The sequence below is a fragment of the Rhea pennata genome, chromosome 8, assembly GCF_028389875.1.
Source record: "Rhea pennata isolate bPtePen1 chromosome 8, bPtePen1.pri, whole genome shotgun sequence".
Taxonomy (NCBI): domain Eukaryota; kingdom Metazoa; phylum Chordata; class Aves; order Rheiformes; family Rheidae; genus Rhea; species Rhea pennata.
In genome coordinates, this window is record NC_084670.1 from 421,214 (window position 1) to 445,093 (window position 23,880).

General features: G+C 38.9%; 1 protein-coding gene across 1 annotated transcript in view; it reads right to left on the minus strand.

Moving 5' to 3' along the window:
* TNNI3K (TNNI3 interacting kinase) overlaps positions 1-23,880 on the minus strand; it is a 109,569-nt gene that overhangs the window by 10,879 nt on the left and 74,810 nt on the right. The window contains exons 21-23 of the mRNA XM_062580939.1: positions 18,437-18,546; positions 2,978-3,037; positions 1,177-1,346 (exon numbers count right to left, since the gene is read on the minus strand). Of these exons, the coding sequence (XP_062436923.1) occupies positions 1,177-1,346; positions 2,978-3,037; positions 18,437-18,546 (340 nt within the window). The remainder of the gene's footprint in view (positions 1-1,176; positions 1,347-2,977; positions 3,038-18,436; positions 18,547-23,880) is intronic.

Here is a 23,880-nt window from a genome sequence, read left to right on the forward strand (position 1 = left end):
CATGTGGCAGTCTGGGTTTTGTTACTTGCCATGGGAACAAGTACAGGTGACAACCTAAGCTTGGCACTGCTGTCTCCTATTAGTGCAACACCTTTATCCAGTAGCACATCCTGCTTTATTTGCTTAATCATATCACAATTTGAGATCAAGGTGAACCTCCCCCCAAATAAAATCCAGAACTGAGAAACAAAATATCAAAAAATTACATCTATTCCGCTTCTTAACTACTGCAGCCATTCTCTGGAACTCTCCAGAGAATCTCTCCATATTTTGATTCAGCATAGGTTCTTACGGGCAGGGAACCGTGTTTCTTTCTGCACATAAAATTCCCTCTTGTTCAGTAAATACTACTAATCCTAATAATCTGCTAGAGATGATGGCACACTAGCAACTAGTTTTCAGACACTTGTTGCCTGAAGAGGGCATACACTGATAAATGGAAGAGGAAGCAAACTTAGACATAATCATAATGACATCTCAGTGTGAACTTTTCTTCCCAAATTTGCTTATTTCTAAGATTTTCAGCTGGATTTTCCCAAATGTGCCCCATTCCTCCTAATCAGAAGGACAAATCTATCTCACATTCTGGCAGAGATAACAAGCCATGCTTGTGACATAAGTCAGCAAATATCACATTTTTGCAGGGCTTAGATTTCTGTTGAGAGATAAGCTCACAGGAAAACTGAAAGATATATTCATCTACTGAGCACTTGTCTCTGTCCCCTTGGATGGGCAGTCTTTGGTCTTTGGTTTCATGTGATAAAACTGTGCTACTATGTGTAGAACCTAAACATACCAGGCTTGATTTTCTACTACATTTATTTTAATCATAGTGAAAAATGCAAATGCTGAGCTGTTGTATTGACAGTAAGATGGCTTTCACGGTGTTCAGATAACCCAGAGCCCCCTATGCTACCGCAACTACAGGAGAAGACAAGATTGCAGAATGCTTTCACTTGCGGGCCCTGGTAAGGGCATCAGCTGCGTGCTGCACACCATCCCTGGGCTGCATTCCCATTGCTGGCTTCCCGCATGGCCCCATATCTCTGGTACTCAGAGACAACCTCTGCTACTGGAATACCCATTTTAGGCAAATGAGCCATGCAGTCTTGGGAAGACTCTTTCTAACTGCTTCAAGGTAAGAGTCTGTTCTTCTCTGCCGTAACTGGAACTTACCTCTGTGACCAGACAGCATAAGCTCTCGCATTCAAGGCATATTCCAACTCAAAACGACTACGTAATGCCGCAACATGACTACGGCCAGGACCTCCTCGAGCAATAAGACAGTCAGAAGATGAGGAGGGAGACAGAGAGCCGCTGCTGTTGCTGGAGGCTGGAGACATTAACTGGATTAAAAAAAAAAGGCACTGTTATTACATACCTACAAGTCACTGTAACGTTTAGAGAGGATTAAAGCTGCTGAGCATACGTTATCTAAGACTGTAATTCTGCTGCTGTCCTGGAATTACTTTTTTCTCAGCTCTTTCATGTTAATTTTTGTATCCCGTATTTCCTTTATACTTTGGCTGGAAAACAGCAGTGCCTCCTGATCAGCTGGGGAGGAGAACGGGATGTTGCCTGCCAAACGATCAATTTATCGTTGCTTGGAGTCTTCAAATCCAGAGTAGATGACTTTCCAGCAGATACATGTCAGTAATCTGCTTTTTTGCATTCATGGTGCAGCTGGGAGGTGTCACCACCTCCCCAGTGGGAGCCATGGTGCGAGACTCCTACTGTCTATAGTCTGTACGGTAAAGTATCAGTGCTGCCTAATCAGAGTGGTCCTGTCTGGGTGTCTCAAGGCAATAATTCAGACTGATGAGGCAATGTAAATACAGGGCTAGTACATAAATATAAATAAATATATATATATATAAAGACCAACCATGTAACACAGATACCAGCAGTACCAGGGACCTACACTCACTGGCACAGAAAGTCCCTCCCAAGTCTGTATTCAGAGACATTTAAAAGGAGGAAAAATGATCTGCTGAATGAGGAGAAAGGAGAGGAAGTGGAGGGAGGTGGAGAGAGAAAACCTCGCCACACTAGATTTCATTCTTCACTGGCTGCAGTACTTAATTCACTACAGATCTTCATTAAAACTCCTTCTCTCATACAAGGCTTTGCCCTGGACACAGTGGAGCTTAAGACTAACTCCCCAGCTAAATAAAGCTTTCCTTTTTCTTCATCTGTAAGCTCTTGCCCTAGATTTCTTCCTGCATGCACTGCTGCTTATGTATCATAGAAGTCAGGTCTCCCATGAGACAGCACAGTTTGCTGTGATATAGTGCTTCACATTTTTTAAACTTAAAAGCCTCCACCTACACCTAGAGCAACCAGCTGCAGTCGGAGCATGAAAAAATGATTATGGATGTCTTTTCTTACCCTTAAGCTCAAGAGCAGTGAGACATTTTAAAAGGACAGAGGTATTTCTTTCACAACTCTTATATGCATACACACTCATACAGAGGCAGAAAATACAGTTTCAGGAAAGCAACCTGAATGAAGCTCAATTCCTGTTTGACCACTTCACTAGGCTGAATGCTGATATATCTATCTGTGCTGAAGCCTCTGTTTATCTTCCTCCCAAGGGCTTTGACCACTTTGAGTCTCTCTCTTTTTTTTTAAACCAAACAGACTTGGATTTGATGAACGTGAGAAAAAGTTCTGCCAAAGATTACTGTGAAGTACATACATACTCAGAACACTGAGCAGTCTCTCTCTTCAGTGAATGTCTCTGAGCAATTCCTGTCAATCAGAACAATATCTACTGCCTTCTTCTGGCGTCCATAAAAACCACTATTGACCACATGCCTTAAAAATGCAATCTGGTGGCTTGCCAAAGGATGAAATAGCTCATCCAGTTTGCAGACTCCAAAGCTGTTTTCCTCAGCTGGTGCTGCTCTCCCTACTTGTACCCTCCAGATCACACATCCTACTGTCAGATACTCAGCAGCAGAAATAAGGTCTTTACCTCAATGTTGCACAGACATTCTTCTAATTTTGTGACTACTTCTGAAAATTCTGGTCTTCCCTGTGAATACAATAGAAAAGGCAGATTTGTATTAAAAACAGAAGGGTGACACCTTCTATGATTAAACTGGCTCATGGGCTGATGATGAATCACAATTGCCCTCCATTTCCCCTTGTTTGAATTGCATGGCATTGCTTTCTGTCTGCTTGGGAATCTGATGGGAAGTGCAAGTTCAGTTCTCCTGAAGTGCAACACTTACTTACAGGATCCACCAGTATAGCTCTGGTCAGACTTGAACTGAGGGAGAGTTTTTTCTTTCATTCACAGTGTAACTGTATAGCCCTGTAATAAGGTACTGCCATTTTCAGCAACCATAAGCTTTGCACTGAGTCTGCAGGACCTCAGGATTGATGCTTGTTAGACCTGCTCTGTCTGAACTTCTTTTTCATCTACCTGCAGTTTTGTTTTGCTTGTTTTGGCTGTGACAGCAATTTCTCTAGTTGACCAGGTGTCTATGGCTAATTTGTTTTACTTTTGTTTATCTCTGTGAGGTACAACTGTAATTTTACATAGGCAGCAGCGACGAGCAGTCATTCTACACAGAATGAGCTATTTAAAATTAACGCATGTAGTGTACAGAAAAACAGAGGCCTTAAAAAGTGGAGACACAGGGTGCAGGGGAGGAGCACAGGCACAGAGTGATGAGAGATGGACACAGGCTTGGCACAGGGGACTCCACAACTGAAAGAAATCCATCCATGGTCCGTTAAAGAAATGCAGAACCACAGCTGCACAAAATTGGTTTCAGGGGCAAAGAGACCACAGAAATAGTATCCAACATACACAAATGGCACCATATATAGCAAATTTGGATGTAATCTGGAGCTGCAGACCAGTGAAAAAAAGAGAAAGGTCTAAACGTATATCAGTAAGCATATAAAAATGACCTGAAGTGGATCCTACAGTGAGGAAGAAGAAATCACCACCATCAACATAATATTCCTCCTGGTGAAGAACTCCAGATGCTCATGACTTGCTGTACCCCCCAAACCACACAAGATTGAAACCACCAACTTGACCCAGAGGAGCAGTGGAGGGGTGAGGATAATGCCAGGAAGAGTGAAAATCCAAGAAGTGTGTGTGTAACAACTTTAACTGCATTATTGTTCTTCCTTTTTCCATAACAATTAGATCTGGACTAAAACTGGTTAGATCTTAAGATTGCAATTATACTAACAATAAATTATTGCCTTTATTATACATACAGTCCTCTTTACTCATAAACAAGACTTTGAACATAACAAAGCTGTGAAAAGCAATGGACAAGATCCTTGATCAGTGCTTGCAGTGACAATAACCCTCTTCCTTCCCTTTTCTGGTGCATTTGCACTATTCCACATGTACCTTCTTTGCAGCTGCTTCCTATGCCATGACTCCCTGCCTGCTCCCAAACACTTGTTTCCATCTCTCTGTGCTATAAGAGTGTGTGCACAAGAGTTTGTGAAGGCCATGCTAAGAGTAGGATTAGGCAACTGAGATAAATAACAAATATACTTTCCTCTTGTTTTTTTTTTCTGTTTACAGCAAAAAAAACTTCCTTTTCCAGTTTACAGCAGTCTTCCCAGAAACATTTTGGCTTAACTAAAGCATCATATACAATAGTGTTGAACAGAGAAAGACGAGGAATACCTCAATCCAGTAGCTATTATACAAGCTCCTCATTCCCTCACGCTACTCCCACCAAAATTTTCCAGAATGATAAGCTTATGTTTGCAGATTTTAAGAGCTTTAGGATAAGGTTCTACAGCTTACATCTATAAGAAACAGCAGAAGAATACACAAATAAGACTTCAGGATTTAACTCCTAATGAAAAAGTATGACAAATGGGTGTTAAATGCTTTTCTTCCTCTAAAGGATAAAAAGGAAAATGACCATTCTGTTTTAAGTTATAAAGTGGCATGTGACTATGTCCCTCAACCTCCTCTCTTGCACCATGAGAGTACACCTGAGCTCTGTTCAATACAGTGCTCAGGAAATACATATATTGCATGTGATAACTTCTACTGCCTTCAGTGAACTTAGGCAAATGGATCTGACTCAAAGCCCATCAAAGACCATGGAAGAACTAAATTGTGGCTATTAGATTAGCACTGTGCTTACTAAAACTAAAGCAATATTTATATGCTTTACTGAACCAACCTCCAAGTATTACAGCAAAAAGATCGTAATCTCATTAAAGCTCACAAATTAGAATAGCTAATGAAAAATGGTGCTTAAGACCCACTGTCTAATTTTCCAGTCATCAGTTTGCATTTGGAAACAACTACAGTCAACAGTTTGCAGCAAGAAGATTTTCAAGTACCTGATAAATGGGACCAATGACATGATACATGGGAACTAGTTATCAGGTGAGATGAAAGAGGGCAGAAGAGGGCATCTTCAAATCTGGGAGCATTGCATAGACCTCCAGCAAAATCCACACATACACACCAATTTCTTTTCTTCTTTTTTTTTTGTTTTTTCTTTTTTTTTTTTTTTTTAACTAAGCAGACTTCATGGAGAATTCTGACCTGTGAGCACTCTCCAAGTGCTAAAATTCACAATATTTCCCTAACAAATAACATCTCCCCCTTTTAATAAACATACAGGCAAATATCATCTTTGATTATGCACCTGAAGTGAAATTCTGTGAAATGGATGTTGAGATGATGAAATCTATGCTCCCTTTTATCTTTTTGGTATTTTGCTCATTCTACTTGCTACGGTGATTCATTTAATAGCATCTTGTCCCTCCTCTTGTGTGGTATACTCAGAAGATGGCACTTTATGTCAAGGGTTATCATACTCACTAGGTAACTAAGCGAAATACTTTAAAAAAATTGTTTTCTTAATCTCTACAGTGAATTAGATTTGTATTAACTGTTTCAAGATCGGCTGTTGAGCAGTAAACTCCTACAAGCAAACCTTTCAAATACTGAGTAAAGAGAGATAAATTTTTATATTTTTCTTCGCTCAGCATCCCTCGCAAAATTATTTTAAGGCCTTCAGAAGTAATTGGAAATTTTTAAATTAACTTCCATTGTTACAGACAATGAAGCCATTTCATGTATCAAAACATCTTAAAAAAAGCTCATTTTATTAAGTTTTTGTCCACATCTTGTGTGACGTTCAAGTCACCCATTGGCTGATCTAGCTATCAATTGCCTCATAATTCTGTCATGCAGCTCTACAACATTAGTAAGATTAAGTGATGTTGGAATGATATTGATTAGAAACAAAGTACATCATTGGAATTCTGAAAGAATGGTTTCTTTTTTATTGAGGCTAAATGAGCTGTGGAAATGCTAACAAGATACAGTGACTACATCCATTACTTACTGCTTGCTTAAGTCAACAATTTAATACGACATCTTATTAATAAATTCAAACAGAATGTGATTTACATGCTGATGATTAGTAGCAGCTAGTTTATTGTTACACAGAAAAAACCCTGCCCTAACATTAGCCCATAAAATCAAAAGATGGAACATATTTAAGAAGCTAGGAAGCTTCTTAAATAATAATCCCATAATAATCCCATATAAAAATCCCGTAACAAAATATCTATGAAATAAAGTGGTATGTCCTGCATTGCAAAACATTTTACCCACTATTCTCTAACTGCTACGCTATATAAGTAGCTGGTAAGAAACACAGTAAAGGGGCAAAGCTCACTGAAGTCAACAGGTTGCCTGAAGTCAAACAAACCTTCCACTGTCTCAGTACAACAGTTAAGCATGTGCTTTCGTTCCCCTAAATCAGACATGGAAGCTCTCCGGGGTCCAGCACAAGAATGGGTTTAGGCTCACGCTAACCTGCCTTTCTAACTCAGGCTAACTACAAAAGGGACTCCAGTAGAAAAATGTTTCTGGTGTGAAATTTAAGTCAGAGTACCAGGCTCAGTAACTTCCATACATGAAACAAAGCCTCTTACAACACTACAAAAATATCTAAGTTCCAAAAACCTCTCCCATTCATCAGAAATGAAACACATTGTTAAATGAATATCCTGAAAACCAAAATAACATCAGAAAACAAACCAAACAAAAAATGAACCCAAAACTAAAAGCCAGCCAGCCTACTGACATGGTTAACAATGCAGCTAATCTACTTTGCCACACATTCTCCAAACAAACTGAATTTCCAGTCTCTGGAGTTTAGAACCATGTGGAAAAACGCATGTGCAGTTGCTGCAGCTGTATATACAAAGATGGCATTATAGTGCACATAGGGCTCTCTGCCTGGTGGAGACAAAAAGCATATAAAGGACCTACCCATCTCCACAGTACTCTTGTGAGAAATGCTTGATAGAGATGATATTCATTTGACTGCTTACAATTATCTTCCATCAAGGGAACTGTCAAAGCCAGTTCAAATGCCCAGGACGATACTGTCTGTCAGTAATACTGCACCGACTGCTCTGTGCCTGTAGAGGTGCCCCACACACTCTAATACTTACATCTGCATTTGCATGCGCAAATACACAGGTCTGTGTATAATCCATCCTGCTGGTGGGATGCAGAGTCAAAACAGTGCTGGTATCAACCTACTTTGGAAGATCTGACCCTTTGTATAAAGTCAGAGCTATGAAGACTACTTAGGAGACAGTTACTATTGTCCTTCTACCATGTACTGAGGTTGCCTCAAGCATCATAAGATCCTGCTGAGGCCCTAAAAACTGCCAGTTTAAGGATGATGGTGTGTTTCCATTCTTGCTTTGGTTAGTTCATGCTCTCTTCAGTGCAGAAACAGCAACAGATTGCAAAAGCCAACATAAAACAATCTTTCTTTAACTACTATTTTATAATATCAAAAGGGAACTTTTATGTTTTTTATTTTCTTTAATGTTATTGCTATTTAGTTGAGTGGGATAATCAGCTGGACTCCTCCAATCATTATAAAATTCTCATGATTGCAGTATGTGAGAAAGGTGCTCATAATCGCAGTACTTGAGAAAGGTGCTGTACCAATGACATTACTGTAGTAACTCATTGTTGTATCAGACTTTTATCCTGCAGAAATTGCTGGACTCCTAGTGACAGTAATTATGGCAACTGCCATTATTAACATTTTTTGAAATCCAGAGTAAAGTTATCTTTTATCATACAGAATAGTTTATTAATTGTAACAGGTCTGGGGTTTGTGTTTATCAGCATTAATAAAACTCCCATGTGAAAACTCCCAGGGTATCAGTTGGGGACGTTTTTTTTTTGTCATGTTTACTATTTTAGACTCAGAAAAGGCAATTCCATACCATATATGGAAAAACTCAAATAATGGGAAAGCCTGTAAGGGCTTAGCTATCTGGACTGCTGGTTATGGCTCAGCAGAGGCCTATTTTAGGATTAACAGTGATGGAGCTGATTGGAGTGAGCCACTTTGACAGAGTTGTGCATGGCCAAAGCATGTACCATTGGCCTGTACCCTGCCTGGTTCTAAGTGCTAAGTGCTGTTGCTTCTTCATTCCCTAGCAATGAAAATGCATCCCAAAATAACAGCAATGAAAATAATAAGCAATGCAGTCATTTAAAATCTAATGGAACAGATGGATTTCAGTTTTTCAAACAAATACATTATGTCATCACAAAAAAATCTAGTATTTGGATGCACAGGAGAATTACATGATGCTTTAGATGAAGTAGGAGGCTGGATGAGGGCTGGATCCCTACAATTAAATCCAGGTACAACAGAGACTATGGTAGCTGGACAGACTGACAGACCTTCCTCTCAGCATTGACAGAGAGATTTGAAATCCTAGTATGAAGAAAGAGATAGACATCGGGGGTAGTACTAATTCCTGCACTGCTCAGCCAGGGACTGTGGCAAATACCATTTTCTTAATCTGAGTCTGGCAAAAGAGAATGTCATTTTATCCTTTATGTGTGAACTTTGACAGAAGTATCCCGTCTTTCCTTTCCCTTTGCCAGACTGCAATTTCCTTTCTTTGGGACTGTCCTTATGATTGCCTGGAGTCTTACAATGTATTTCTGAAGTCTCATCCTGGGAGCTGTCTACAGCATTATTAGAGCTATCAATAGGTTTTTGGGTGGAACAAAGAATTTGGTATAATCTCTGGAGTTAAAAATGTTCTGACACTTGGTGCCTGAGACAGCCTTCACAAATACATGTATTAACACCCTCCCCCCCCAAATTTTCCACGGTACAGCTGGAATTCCCCTGCTAGGGAAAGGGAAAGCAGCAAAGCGTTTCTTGGAAGTGACCCTCTCATTTGACCTAGCAGACACTAGAAACAGAGGGCACTGCATCTTCTGCAAACCATAACTGTCCCTAGACTTCTGGGAAAGATGTAGAGCTGGCTTGCTGCATTTGTTTTATTTTAATATCCAAAACACATTTGCTGATAGGTATTTACAGAACTACCAAGACAGAATGAGCAGTGCTTGAAGAGATTAATATTAATTTATGGAATGTACACTTCCCTGTGATTTTAGAAATTAGAAGGCAACAAATATATATATTTTAAAATAATTGAGAAGAATATCTTTCTTCTCATTAGAACAGGTGAAAAGTATGGTTTGCCAGGTCCAATGATCTTAAATATGATCTTTTTTGGCTTAAAATAATAATGGGAAACATGTAACCTAGACCCAGAATACTTTACAAATTGTAAACCATGTTCCCTTTTCTCTTCTACAGCTGCTCCTGTAAGAACCAAAGCCTTAACTGGCATTTATGGGAACACTGCTTCAATAGAAAGCTTGGACTTTGCTCTTTTTAATCTAACACTACTAAAGCTAGGTAGCAAAAGAATTAATTACAGATACAAAAGATGATGTTTTTACTGTACTTACAGATCTGAGGATGTTACTGCTAGATCAGAAACCAGTATCAAACTCTTCTATCACTGATAATACCTTCAGTGAGCTTCAAAAACTGCAAGACTTGATGCCAAGCAACAAATCTTTGTGCAGCATCTATAGGAATTTGTTGAAAAATATGAAAGGTCTCATCAGACAAGAGTTAAATGGCAATTGGATCACTGATCTTGTAGATGACAGCTTTGGAATTACCGATCTTGAAAGTCTTAGGATCCTGGATATACCTAATGATTTCAGTAGCAACATTGAGAAAAATGTTTTCCAAGGCCTACCTCAGCTAAAGGAAATGAATCCTTCCCAAAACAGATTGGTGCCATTTGAGAATCATTTAATTCTTCTGAACATAGCCCAAAATCATTGGTATTGCAGATTTAGCAGCCCAATGCATTTCTTAAGGAACTATATGAATTCTTCAACCAAACTGCTCAGAAATGGCAACATATGGGCTGCAGAATGTCTGAAAACACAACAATTCAAACTGCGCTTGATCTCACTGAAGGCAATTGTAACTCAGGAGCTGAAATCACAGCTCCCAAACCAAAGAAATAGAAAGACAATCTCCTACAAACAGGAGTGTGTGTGACTGTGTGTTGTTTTGTAGCTAATGCATTTTCCAGCTCTGTGCTTTTTAGAATATAGTTTGTATAGAGTCTTTCTGTTAGACTAAACATACTGGATAATATTTTTTTTCAAGCTCCGAGCATACTCTCTAACAACCAGGTTCTCTAGTAAAGGATGTATTTTTGTTGGTAGTACTACGACCAGCCAGTCATGCCGATTAAACACAGTTTACCTTTCAAGCCTTATATCCAGAACTTGAGACACAGGTACACATGCTCAGCAATCTCTATCTAGCTGTCATGGACCTGCAGGCAAGAGTGGGCCTCACAGGGAGCACAGCCTCGATCACAGCAGGATGCTGTGGTGCATCACATCAGCTGGTGACCACCAGTTGGCAATCACTGGTCTATGGCTGGAGGCACCACACTGCAAAGCTACCTGACGATAGTAATGAGGAATGAAATGACACTGCAGAAACTCTCAACTCTGGTAGAACCCTGTGACAATAGTGATAAGAAATGAAAAACAGGAAAACTGCAAGGAAACAATGAGACATGATTGAACGAAAGACCCTTAGGCTTGTGATTGGTTTGAACTACTGTCACTGGGGCAGAACAAGGAGGAAGACTGACACCAGCTTGCATGAGGGTGGATGCTGCTCTGGACTGCAGATGTGACCACAGGACCCCACTGGGGGGGGAAGAGGATGGATGCCTACACTGCAATTCTTCCATGACAAATGGGGCATCAAGGGATCAAACTTCGTAAGACAGCAGTCTAGCTGTGAACCTCAATGTGCACATAGTATAATATTTAATCTAATATCTATACAATATCATATTTAGTGAATCGGGCTGAGATTAATTTACGAGTGAGTAATAAATAATTATTATCTGTAGTTGTGCTACAGTTGGAGCCCGTGCTTTTATGGTCTTTATGGCCCTTAAGTTAGTGGACATTCAAAAGAATTAGGTGAAACATCACACCTAACACTGTTGTAGGAATACTACAACACCTCACCCAGTGCCTGCTTTTTAATTTTTTTTTTTTTGGGAGAAACCTTTTATGTCAGTTTTAAAATGCAAAAGATTCAACTGGTTACTGACAATGCAGAGATTTTTTTTGATAAAAAGCTATCAAACTCTTACAAGTCAGAGGAACTTTGAGGATATTTTCATCCCCAGACGAAAACGAGAAATTCCAGGAAAGCAGGAACATTCCACAGGAATAAGAAAGGTTGAAGTTCTAATAGGAGTTATTTTCTTCAGTCCACATTACTGGAGGTGATTAGGTGCCTCAGCTGTTTTGAGCTAGGTGTGACTGTAAGTGCTCAATGCAGTGACAATCAGAGCCATAGCTAAATATTCAGCATTGATTTTGAATATGACACCACTGGCAGTGTGAGTAGCTATCACTGCTATATCTTTAAGCCTTGTGAGGTGACTGCATTGTTTTATCTTTTCTCTCCTCAAATTCCATGTTATACTTCTACCTTGTCACCTATATTTCCCTTGTCCTGCTGGAATGAAGAAACACTTGTCCCTGTGCTCTGACCCAGATTTCTGTACAGCTGCCAAAAGCCATCCTTGAATATGTACATGTGCTCTTTCATCTTACAGTGCAAAGCTTTGCCTGCAGCCATACCACTGCCTGGAGTCAAATCACCTAAAGCTGCAAACTCATGTGAGCTCCCAGCTCAGAAAGGTTAGATCTAGTCAGTGCTGGGACAAAGACTGCTGAGAGACAAAACAAAACATGACATCCCATGTCACGTGTGCTGCAGATTAGCAATTTGGTGGGCAGCACTTTAGCCCTCCATATGAGGAACCAGTGCTTAACACACTGTTTGAGAGGCACTACAGCTAGAGATGCCATAACGCTTGCTAGCTATTTTCTTAGATTCATTTAAGAAGAATGATACTGTCTTTTTATTGCTTGGATTAATCACAGCTTTGCATTCTCTACTGCCATCCATATAGCCTTTGTTCCCGGGGACTTGCTCCCTCTCTCCTTGCTAACTGCAGGATCTGCTTTGAATTTTCAAAAGGCAAATCATTTCGTATTTATTTTTTAGACTGTCATCACTTGTTTCCAGTGAGCTCATGCAATATTAAAGGCAAATAAGATGGCCATAGGCCTAAAACATCACTTGAGAGCATTCAGAGAGAATGACCATGAGTGGCTCATCCTTATGTCTTAAGTGCAGACTGATGCAGTTGTGCTCTCAAGAGCTTTTCAGAAACATGCCTGTGAATAACAAAGCAGGTATCCTGACAAAGGATTTCTACAGAACTGTTACTAACCCAAGCAATTTGGAGCAGTGGGAAGATTTACATACTACAGCCCATCTCAGTGATCAGTATTTATTTGATTTAAATAATCACATAAATGAAGACTTAGCCGGAGTTTTGTCATCAGCATACATCTTCATAGGTCTTCTCTGACAGTAACTTTGTCCAGGACTGTTGGAGAACATGTGACCAAAGTCACAGTGAGAGCCCATATAAGCAAGCAGAATCACGATGCATTCATATGCAATCCTCTATCCATTCGGCAGCAATGGGATTAAAATTCTGCATTCCTGTACCCATCTCATCCTGATCCTGTCTCCTGGTGATGCTGATCTTTGTGTATTACAGGAATGGCTATAAACTTCAATCACGTAATTTTAGTTGAGCATTATAAAAGCAAAATATATATCATTGGCTGCAACATGAGTGTTGTTTCCATAGGGCTCTCAAGTGAGAATGTCTTACTCTTACTGGATTAAGATATTAGCTAAATGACTGATGCTATGCTGCAAGTGGGAAAGCCTTTTTTGCACCATGTGCCTAAGCATTCCGAACAGCTGCTTTGTTGGTATAATAAAAATCCTCCTTGCACTAAATTCCAACATTTGCTGTTTAGCAGAGGTTGGGAATGATGTATTTAGCAGAACAAATGAAAACCTTGAAAAAAAAAGATACTTGAAAAATATTTAACAAGTGAACTATGGGAGCCTCTAAACACAGAAGACTACTTAGGCAAAGACATTTCATTACAAGTCAGATACCAGCACCTCACATGCCAATGCCACCAGAGAAATGTAGTGCTAGGCATTACCGATTTCCAGATCAAAATGTGATGATCAATATGGATTAGCACAACAAAGCAAAACTATTTCCTTTGTTGTCAGGATAAACTCTTGCCTGCAAACACAGGAACTGTGATAAATTCAGAATTATGCTGCAGAAAAAAAATAGTTGGAGAAAGACAAAAACAAAATCAGAATGACAAAAGACTACTTTATGAGTGATGGAGAGATACCGTTATCACTAAGGGTCAAGAGAGAATGCGTGCCAAAGAGTATTAGCTTTTATGTATCTAAGCTAGCAAAGAGGGTGGGATTGACAACTGACTCTGTGTAAGACAGGATCACAGGAAAGGCAACTACAAAAAATCAGCTACACAAAGTAAACGATTACTTTTAATACTAGAAGACATAGCAGTTCAGAAGCAAGAAGTAGGTAACGTAAACTGTTTCCTGTTCAGGATCTTCCTGGAAATCAAAACTGAAAAAATGAAAATAAAAGGATATGACCTGTGAAGTGTAAAATTAATATGCATCCTTTCAGAAAAAACAGAATCCAACCAAGTGGATTACCTTGTACTGAAAAGCTGGAGAAGGAAACTAGCCATTTGCACAAGCAATTGCCAAATGAAATCCAGAGAAGCTATCAGTTTATTTGAAAACAGAGTCGATGAAAAAGAAAGAAAAATAAAGGAGAGTATTACGTAACCACTAGTGAGCACATGAGTACTCACGAACAAAGAGATCTACTCCAGAAGTACTCCTCTGCATGTTTGACAAACATGCTTATCTGGAAATGAACCCTCAGGTAGTAAGTTATTATAACAAGTAAAGATACTGCAAAATTGTCCAGACAGGTCTGTAGTGTCCCAAAAGTGGATGTTTCTCAACCTTCCCAGAATATTTCTGACATAAGAAGGATGAACTTCCGCAAGGCAGAAGTCCTAGAGAACAAGAATGCCTTACCTTTAGCCTCATCCCCTGCGACTGTAAGAGTCTCCCTGTCAATCTTGAAACTCAAAATTTATTAATTACTTCGCAAAATGGAGAAAGTGACATTTCTGAATCCAAATGAGCTACAGAGAGAAAAGTAGGTGAAAGAGGCCACAGGATTACATGTGTATCAACAAGCAAAAATGGTAGTATTAAAGGAGAAGAATGACAGTTCTTTTCCAGGTTCCACAAATGGGACAGGGATGGTGAAGAATTCAGAAGAAAAAAATCCCACCATTGAATTGGGTAGAGAGGTAGGCCTAATTTTTGAAAATACAGTGCAAGACTTCAACCAAAACCAGGAAAGTAAAATCCAGAGTGAAAATTTAATTATACAAGAAACATTCAATAGTTTGGGAAGAACAGGAATACATTTGTCATTACAAGAAGGTCTTCTGGAATCGTGTAATTCAGCTATTGTGGCCCAGATCTCTACAGAGTGATTAAACTTCAGCAGAAATTAATCCTGTTCCCAGTCTCCAACTTTGTTCTCAAGTACTCTGGTTAACTGCTAGTTAACTAGTACTCAGAAAGAAGAAACTGATATAGCAGACATTCTGAACAAGATTGGTAACACTGGAGAGGAGGGAACAAAAGTAGAAAAATGAGGGAATAAAATGACACTTAATAAAAATGAATCAAAGTTGACAACGTTATTTTCAGGCACAAAAATGATCTCAGATACCACAACAGAAAATATACTACAGATTTTGGATAAGGAAGAGCAAAGAATACCACCACTATATTAAAAAAGTACTAAGTTACACCCAGTATGGCCTCAGTTACAGAAAAAGGAAAGATACTACTGGACAATAAAATACCAGTCTTCAAATCAACTGTGCATATGGAAGATTTGCAAGACTTTCAAAATAATCAACCTTATCAAAATAACAATGTATTCAAGAAGCTCAAATGCCACTAGAAGAGCACAAAGAGATGTCTTTGTTACTAGAATTAAAAGTCAGTAGTTATGAGGCAGAAAATGAGGTGCCTTTAATTCCTTGCAGAATAAATGAAGCTGAAACCACTGTTACAAAAGCTGTATTATACCCACCATCTGCCGAATATGCTAATATATCACCTTTGGAGGTAAAAGAAAGTGAGAAGAAAAAAAATGCCAGTTCTCTTGCTTTCTTCAAAACTATGGACGTAATACCTCAGCTTTTCTGAAAATTATTAACATTATTTGGATTGGAAATTTCAACAGGTCAAAAGACATAAAACAGTGTTTGATTAAAGCTTCTGAAAAAAATAAAGGTAAATCAGCTCAAGTCATTTAACTTACCAGTTGAATAGTGGCTTTGGGAATGGGTGGATCAACCAGCAAACACATCAGTGCTGCCAAATAGTACAACTCAGTATATAAGTGAGAGAAAAACATTTCTGTGCTTGATTTATTACTATGTTTGCTTAATAGATAATACAAAATCTTTCTTTTATCTGCAACTATTAAATTCTAGCTTAAATTTACATAGCTTGCTAAGATGTTTGGTCTCCTAGTCCTGAAAAAGCACAAGTATCCATTAAGTTCCTGGTGGTAGGGAATGATTTTTGGCTCTTTCCAGAACAACTGCCCTTCTGCTCAAAGCTTACTAGACTGTTTTTAGGACCACTAGGTGGAGATCTCAGCTCTAGTCACTGCACACTAGTCAAAGAATTAGCTAGAGCTGCTTCTCAGACACAAAAGTTTAATGCAGAAAATGTTTTTAGCAGATTCAAAATATTTTAGCTCTTTATTTTCTTAACTTCCAAACCTGTGGGTCTGAAAATTTATCACTGAAAGATCACATTATTATAACTAGTCTCTTGGACCATGCAATGCGTCATCATTAGTCCTATCCACCCTGCATATATGAGGAGAAAGATACACTGCTTTAAAAGCAAGAAACATGGTGATAAGTAAGTATGTATGCAGGAAAATAGTATTTCAGGGAACACAGGCACATATACACAGGATCTGTGTCCAGAGTGCATCATAACAGCAGTTTAAGAAAAGTAAACAAAAACAGTGACAAGTCTAAGGTATTATGATCTCAGACTAACTGCCATGAAGATGACTGATGACTACTTCGTTCAGAAACGAAAATTCTCAAAACGTTGTTTTTCCTGTCTCAAACCATTCCCAAAACAGGAACTACAGTGATATGCAGATCACTAGAAAATACTAGGGAGAGAATTTCTGTCTAATCACTCGTGTGTTCAACACACCTTTTATACTTGTCTGTTATTAGCATATTAGTGAGCAGCCTTAGGGCATGGTAGAAAAATAACCAAATGTGTACACACTTCTGGGGTAACCTGGCTCCTTTTTCAGATAAATTTCATTTTTCTCATTGAAAAGGTACTTTGTTAAAAAAAAGAAAAAAACTACAAAAGGTCTATGAGAGCAGCATACTTTTTTCTATTCACTCAGTATAAGTTGTAACCAAAGTTTCATACTGTAAGTACACAAAGTTTCCCTGAATGGCTAAATGGCTATTTACATTTCTCTTCAATTCACCAACTCTTTATTTCTTTTTTTCAGATTTCTTGGCATACTTCAGTACCTCCACCCTCCCATTTCTTTACTGACCTCTATCTAGCCACACAATTCTCTTGCATTTCAGTTCAGTTCTTCGTTTCTATCTGTTTTTAGTTAGCCCTTCTATTTCTTCCTTCTTTCTTCCTCTATTCATCTTTCTGTGTTTCGCTAGCTTGCAAGGTAGAACATTTCTTTCCCAATACAGCAGAATCACAAAACATATAATTAAGACTTAACAAAAACAAACAAAAAGTGATGGGTGCATCAAGGAAACACAATATGAGAGATTGTTATTAGTATCCATCCAAGTACTAAGGATACAAAAAAATGTTATACCATGTCCTGCTGCTACTGTTAATACCTTTTCTATTTGAAATGCAAATTTTAAGCAATTGCAGCTGAGATTTCAGACAGAATCCTAAACAAGGGTCCATTGTCATCCTATTACCCACAGTGGGCAGCAGGAATTATGTTGCAGTTATACAAAAAACCGCTGTGAGATACTGCTGCACTCACACTGCCATGTGCCACCCTCCACAGCTGTGCTGACACCACCGTTTCAGGTGCCACGTGATGAACAGCATCAGGAAACAGGCTTTTAAAATGTCAGGAGGAAGGCTGATGGGGTTGTTATATTTTGTTTTTTGCTTTCTGTGAAAGCTAGGCCATATACCCTGATCTAGCTGGTTCAAAGCATGCAGTTGCAAGCCGTGACCCAAGTAGGGGATGTGTGGGAGCACGCAGTGCTTCTGAGAGCAGCACACATGTGACCATACCTGCAGGACATGCCTGCTGAGTTCCAGCCCTTGCCCTGCCTCTTACTCCAGGAGGGAGTAGTGCTCTCTCCTATAAACCACCTTCGAGCTGGCTCAGCTCTGCTTGATAGGAAGAAGCAGCAAGATGACAATCTCATGTGCTCCCTACACACCTCCTGGCCTTATTTCAGGCCAGCCTGGTGGATGGAGGAGTGGGATCCCTTGCCCCCACTGCCTCAGGTCTGGTCGTTCACTAGGAAGGAATGCAGGGTCTAGTCCCACATGAAATGACCTGCCATGCACAAACCTGTGCCCAAGAAGAAGAGCTGTCAATGATGATGCTAGCTCTATTTCTTTGTACATCATGTCAAATCACGACCGCTCCCTAATGGACTGGGGTTTTCCTCCAGAGGTTCACCCGCAGACAGCCTCTCTATGGCAGGCTCTGAGAGTCTCTATGCCAGGTAAGAGTCAAGATAAGCGACAGCATCAAGCTCTGTCTTAGGGATTTCTATAGTGGCAGTTTTCTTGGCCTTTTGGGGAAGCCGTCTGAAGTCAGAAAAATGGAGGTTGGAAAAAAAAATACCTAGTTGTGTGCTTTCTTTCAAGGGCTGCATACAATAGCCATTTCTGGTGACAGCTGCTGGTGACAGCTGCTTGGGAGAAGCGCATGCACTTACCTCAGGACAGGCATTCCAGCCCCTCATTAGCAATGACGAGATGGGCTTGGGAATCGAATACCCTATCGGAGGCCTGATGTGATGGTAGGCCATATCTGCTGCTGCAGCAGCTACAAATGAAATAGTATAATGGAACTGAATTAGTATTCAGGTATCAAACATATTCCTATGAAAACACGTTATTTACTATTTGGACAGATCCCAATAGATGCAAAAATGCTTAAGTATCAAACTGGTAGATGAAGACTTGTATGTTAAAGAGGCTTTCAAATACTATTTTTAAAGCTGGCTAAGATAGTTCATGACCCTGCATGGAAACCGATTTCTCTCAATACTGAGCATGGATGAAGACAATCTGATTCAGGTTAAACTTTAATAAAATGGCCTTTGAAAAAAATGAGTTAACCTTCACCTTATAAATGACTTATTTTTAAATAATTTATTATCTTTTTATTATGAAGAATGACTGAGCCACTTTCTATAATTAACCTAATTAGAAACACTCTAGTTCAGATGAACTGGTAAAAAACCGATGTCTTTAAATAACCCACGGTTAGTCCTGTTACAGTCTAAGATGAAAATTAGTTCTTTGCCTAGTAAAAACCTAGTGAATGTCTTTCTATAAGTACTAGCCACTATTAAGACAGAAGTACCAAAATGTTTTCATAAATGTGTTTACATGTTTAGTGAATTTAAATATGTAATTAATCCCTTGTATTCTTTTTGAGTAGATATCTTTAAAATCAAAGCAAATATATTTTAAATTCGCATCAAAAGCTAAATTAAATCCTTTGTTTGTCTGACACTTTAAAATGATACATGATCAGAGTATATGGAATATGCAGGGAACTGTAAGATTGCAATCATGAGATTGTAATGAAATAGATTTAACTTTTTTAACCATATCCCAGTCTCATCACAGCACTTTTCATAAGAATAGATTAATTTCAGCCACTGTCTGTTCTTATTGCAGGTTTTGTCTGTGTAACGTAGTTTCAGAATGTCAATACGGGATAGACCCCGTGATACTGGAACTATGTGAGGACAGGAAAGGGGCAAACATTTTTGCCCTGATTTTCATCCCACTGTAGTGAGGTTTTGAAAGCCTAAGTTAGATACTACCAGGTTCATCTTTTGCCTAGCAGACACAGTGAAAAGAGGATCAAACGGAAAATGGACTTAGTAAAGAAAAATGCTCCCTTTTTTCTCATCAAAGGTAATATAAGTGATATACTACTTATTTGTAAAATCCCGTCTCTAAAAGTTAGCAGGAGTTTTACCATCAGTTTCATGGGGTCAGGTTTAGAAAAAGAAAGGGAGAAAATATTGTGTGCTTCTGTATGCATCTGTCATACTCTACAAAGTTTGTATCACTCCACTATTTGGGCTCTCCTTTCACTATCAGCAAGGCTCCTCCTTCAGCTAAAAATACCTCTTGGCTGAGTTAAATGACAAGACTCCACTATTCCCCAACATAAGTAAAATAAGAAGAGTTTGGGTGGTCCCAAAAATCTGAACTTAGTGATGCTTTCTCCATAACTGGAGAATGTTAATCAGCATCTCATATATTTGGTACCTCTATGTTTATAATCATAACATGCAGTCTCTTTGTGCATCATTTTTTTTTTGCATTTTTCTATGTAGTATGAACTGTTTCAGTTTCTGTATCTAGTTTAACATCTGTACCTTTCAAACATCTACATCCATATACTTTTCTACAAAACTCTATCCAAAGCTCATGTGCTGCTAGTTTTACTGCTGAGACTTGAAAACCATCTGCAGAAAACCTAGGAGGAGGCTCTTCAGACATCAGAGGGTGTCCATTTGCCCCCAGACTTACAAAAACTGTTTTAAATAGAGCTAATTCCAGTATCTACTTCCACAAGCAGACTGTGCCTAAAGCACTGAAGGATGCCTATGCAATCATGCTTTGTGCATGCATATATAAGAGACACATATTCTTGAGTAGAGAACTGAGCTGTAGTTCTCAGGAAAATAGGATGAGTTCAGGCTGGGAACCAACAACATTAATCCCGTGAGACACAAAAGGACCATTCATCTTCAAATCCTGCAGCATAGGCTTAATACTCCATGTAAACTGGGACAACTGATAGAGGAAATGAGAAGGAAACATCCCTTATAACAGATTGTTTTCATCTAGTAATTAACATAAAATTCTGTTCTTCTCTCTCATTTGTATTGTTGCCTAAAACACATTGTAAGTACCTGAGCTTTCTTGTAATTTATGCTTCAAAGATACTGTACAAGTCTCTCTAAAATTGACCCAAGCTTTGGTTCTAGAACTACAATGTTCCTATATTCCTCCCAAGTGGCCTGTCCCATCGTCCACATTCTGCGTACTTTCTTCTTCCATTTGAATTTTGCAAGGAGCTCCTTAAATTTAATTGCAGTTACACTTTCCAGAACATGCATTTTATCACTCACACAGTGCATCTGCCCAGTCTCTATTTGCCTATGTACACATAATCCTGCTGAACTCATGCAGGATTTGTGAAATACAGCTCTTGTACTTTCTGTGTACTACAGAAGTATGTGTATTTGTGTTCCATGCTCACATGGTCTCAGCCTGCTTATGCGTCTCAACTATTTCCTAAACTGGCTACAAGCCTGTTTCTAGTGTAGATTGGACCTTAATAACATAATGATCTGATAAAGAAACAATGAGTTGTCAACTGGCAGCCTAATTGCTATATTCAAAGTCCATGCAAAGTCTCAGACTGTAAGAGCCTTGGAGAAGAAATCACAGAGTCACAGGATTGGTAAGGTTGGAAGGGACCTCTGGAGATCATCTATTCCAACTCCCCTGCTCAAGCGGAGTCACCTCGAGCATGTTAGACAGGACTGCATCCAGGCGGGCTTTGAATAACTCCAGAGAAGGAGACTTCACAACCTCTCTGGGCAACCTGTTCCACTGCTCCGTCACTCTCACAGTGAAGAAATTCCTCCTCATATTCAGGTGGAACTTCCTGTGCTTCAGTTTTTCCTCGTTGCCTCATATCCTTTTGCATGGGACAACTGAAAAGAGTTTAGCCTCATCCCCTTGACATCCCTCCTTCAGGCACTTGTACACATTGATAAGATTCCCCCACAGTCTTCTTTTCCCCAGGCTGGAGAGGCCCAGCTCTCGCAGCCGTTCCTGATAGGGCAGATAATCATCTCCATATTTAATAAATATTAATAGTTATGCATTCTCCAGTTACATCCCAGAATCATCATTCTTTCTGGATCTTCTCAGTTTTTCTATTTGACAGATGATTGTTGAGCACACTTGGTAGGTTTCCCTACTCACCAGAGGACACGCTACAGACTTTGGGTACTGTAAGACTGCATGAAACAGAACTCAACAAATATGATATCTGAATTAATGCTAAAGTGATTTCTTTGGAAATTTCATCTGATTTAATAGATTTTCCATTTGACAAAGTAACTAGTGAGTTAGATTCAATAGCTATAAAACTGCTTATACAATTTGATGAATGGGTATCTAATTCAGAATATAGCATACCCTAACAAAACTGGATTTTGTACTAGATTCATCAGGGAACATGGTATTGCTTTTCATGTGGCAGCTATATAAATTTCAGTGGATGACATCTAGTTTTCATTAGTATCAATTTTCATAATCCTGTATTATTTCAAAACCTAATTTGACCAGAATGACTTCCCAGACCTCTCAGCCTTCACAAAAATAACTATAAAATAGAAGTAAGATCAGGAATATCTAATTATAGTGTTCTGCAGATGGCATACAAAATTTTCTAAAGAAAAATCTGTCATTCCTCATTTTGAAATACATACTTTATGAAAAATAAGAGATTTGTTTTTAACTGAGTAGTCATTATCTGAACATATATCATAGATGTAGAAATTGTAATTAGACTATAAAACATAGAGCATCCTCAAATCTGCTTTTTGCAGAATATACATCTAAATCTTATGTGCAGTAATTTCATTTTTTTTGTATGTAAATATATCATATCTTTCATAAGCAGTGTAGTTTAAAAGACCACAGAGACTAGAAACTAGTCATAAAACAGGACCTGCTACATCTGAAAATTATCTGCTTTGTGGCTTTGTATGAAGTCTCAGTTTCCACAAGGAAAAAAGGAGAAAATTACTCAAACGAACATCTGAGAGGACCAAAATTCAAATGCAGGCTAGTGTACATCCAAAATTCTACAGTCCTACAGTCCTGATTTCCAGTTAACCAATCATGACCAAAGATACTATAGCCAGTGGAAAAGGAATGCAAAAAAAGAGATTCAGGAAATTCAGATTGACAGCTCTGATTGTGTTTTTTTCCTAGAAACTGAAATGGAATTGATTCAGATGTCTGGCTTTTGCATTTAGTATGTTAGTATTTAGAAATAAAGAGCTGTGAAAAACAGCTAATACAATTTAGAAGGTCATATACAGATCTGGCATACTAATTACTAATGATGTTAGTGATAGCTACGTACTTTGCATGCAAAAGGCTGAACTTGTGAACATCAAAACAACCTCCAAAGGAGTCTAATAGTCTAATAAGAAGTCTAGAGGCATAATTAAAAAAAAAAAAAAAAAAGAACACCAGCAGAAATATGAATCTTCACTTACAGAAAAAAAAAATCCAGACCATGGGATAAGGAAAACTTTACATGTATCAAAAACTGCCTTTGGAAAGATAATAACAATGCACTGAGAAAAATACATTAGATTTCACTTAGTATTTGAATATTTAATTTATAAAACAATTAACATAATCAGAGGAGTAACACAGTGATAGGCACCTAAGGAACGGACATAACTAGATATACAGACAGATGTATACAGACGGATGCATGAGTAAAAAAGGACTATACGCTCTTACTGGATATTTATATTCTACTTGGGCATAAGTGTTTGTATGAAATAGAGAAACTCCTCATTCTCAAGGCAAAAATTTTGCCACAGACCATGCTTTCTCCAAATACCAGAAAATCTATTTGATAGCCATGCTGCACATCTTTTCCCCCAGTAACTGTCCTCTCCTTTGTACCCAAACGCCACTTGAAACAGCCCAAAGAAACCCAAGTTTCCCAACCTTTTCAGTTGCTGGAATGAAAAGCTGTGCTAAGGTTTCCCCAGGCTGGCCCCAGTGTGGAGGCAGCTGCACAATAGCATGGCCATAGATCCACCTCAGGTCACAGGAGGACAGACTGCAAAGGCTCAGGTCAATGGCACAGGGGTCCAACACCTCCCAAAGCTCAACCATGTTGGTCTTAACCATATCCTGAGGCACTCTCAACTCCTAGACATTCCTGGCACACATCAAAGATTCAAAATCATAGTGAGAACAAAGCTGTAGACCTTGAAATCTCGTTCTGCTGTTGTTACCTCTTTGTAGGTCCCTTCTAAAGCTGCACAAGAATACACTCAAGAAAGAATTACATTGAGTAACTACT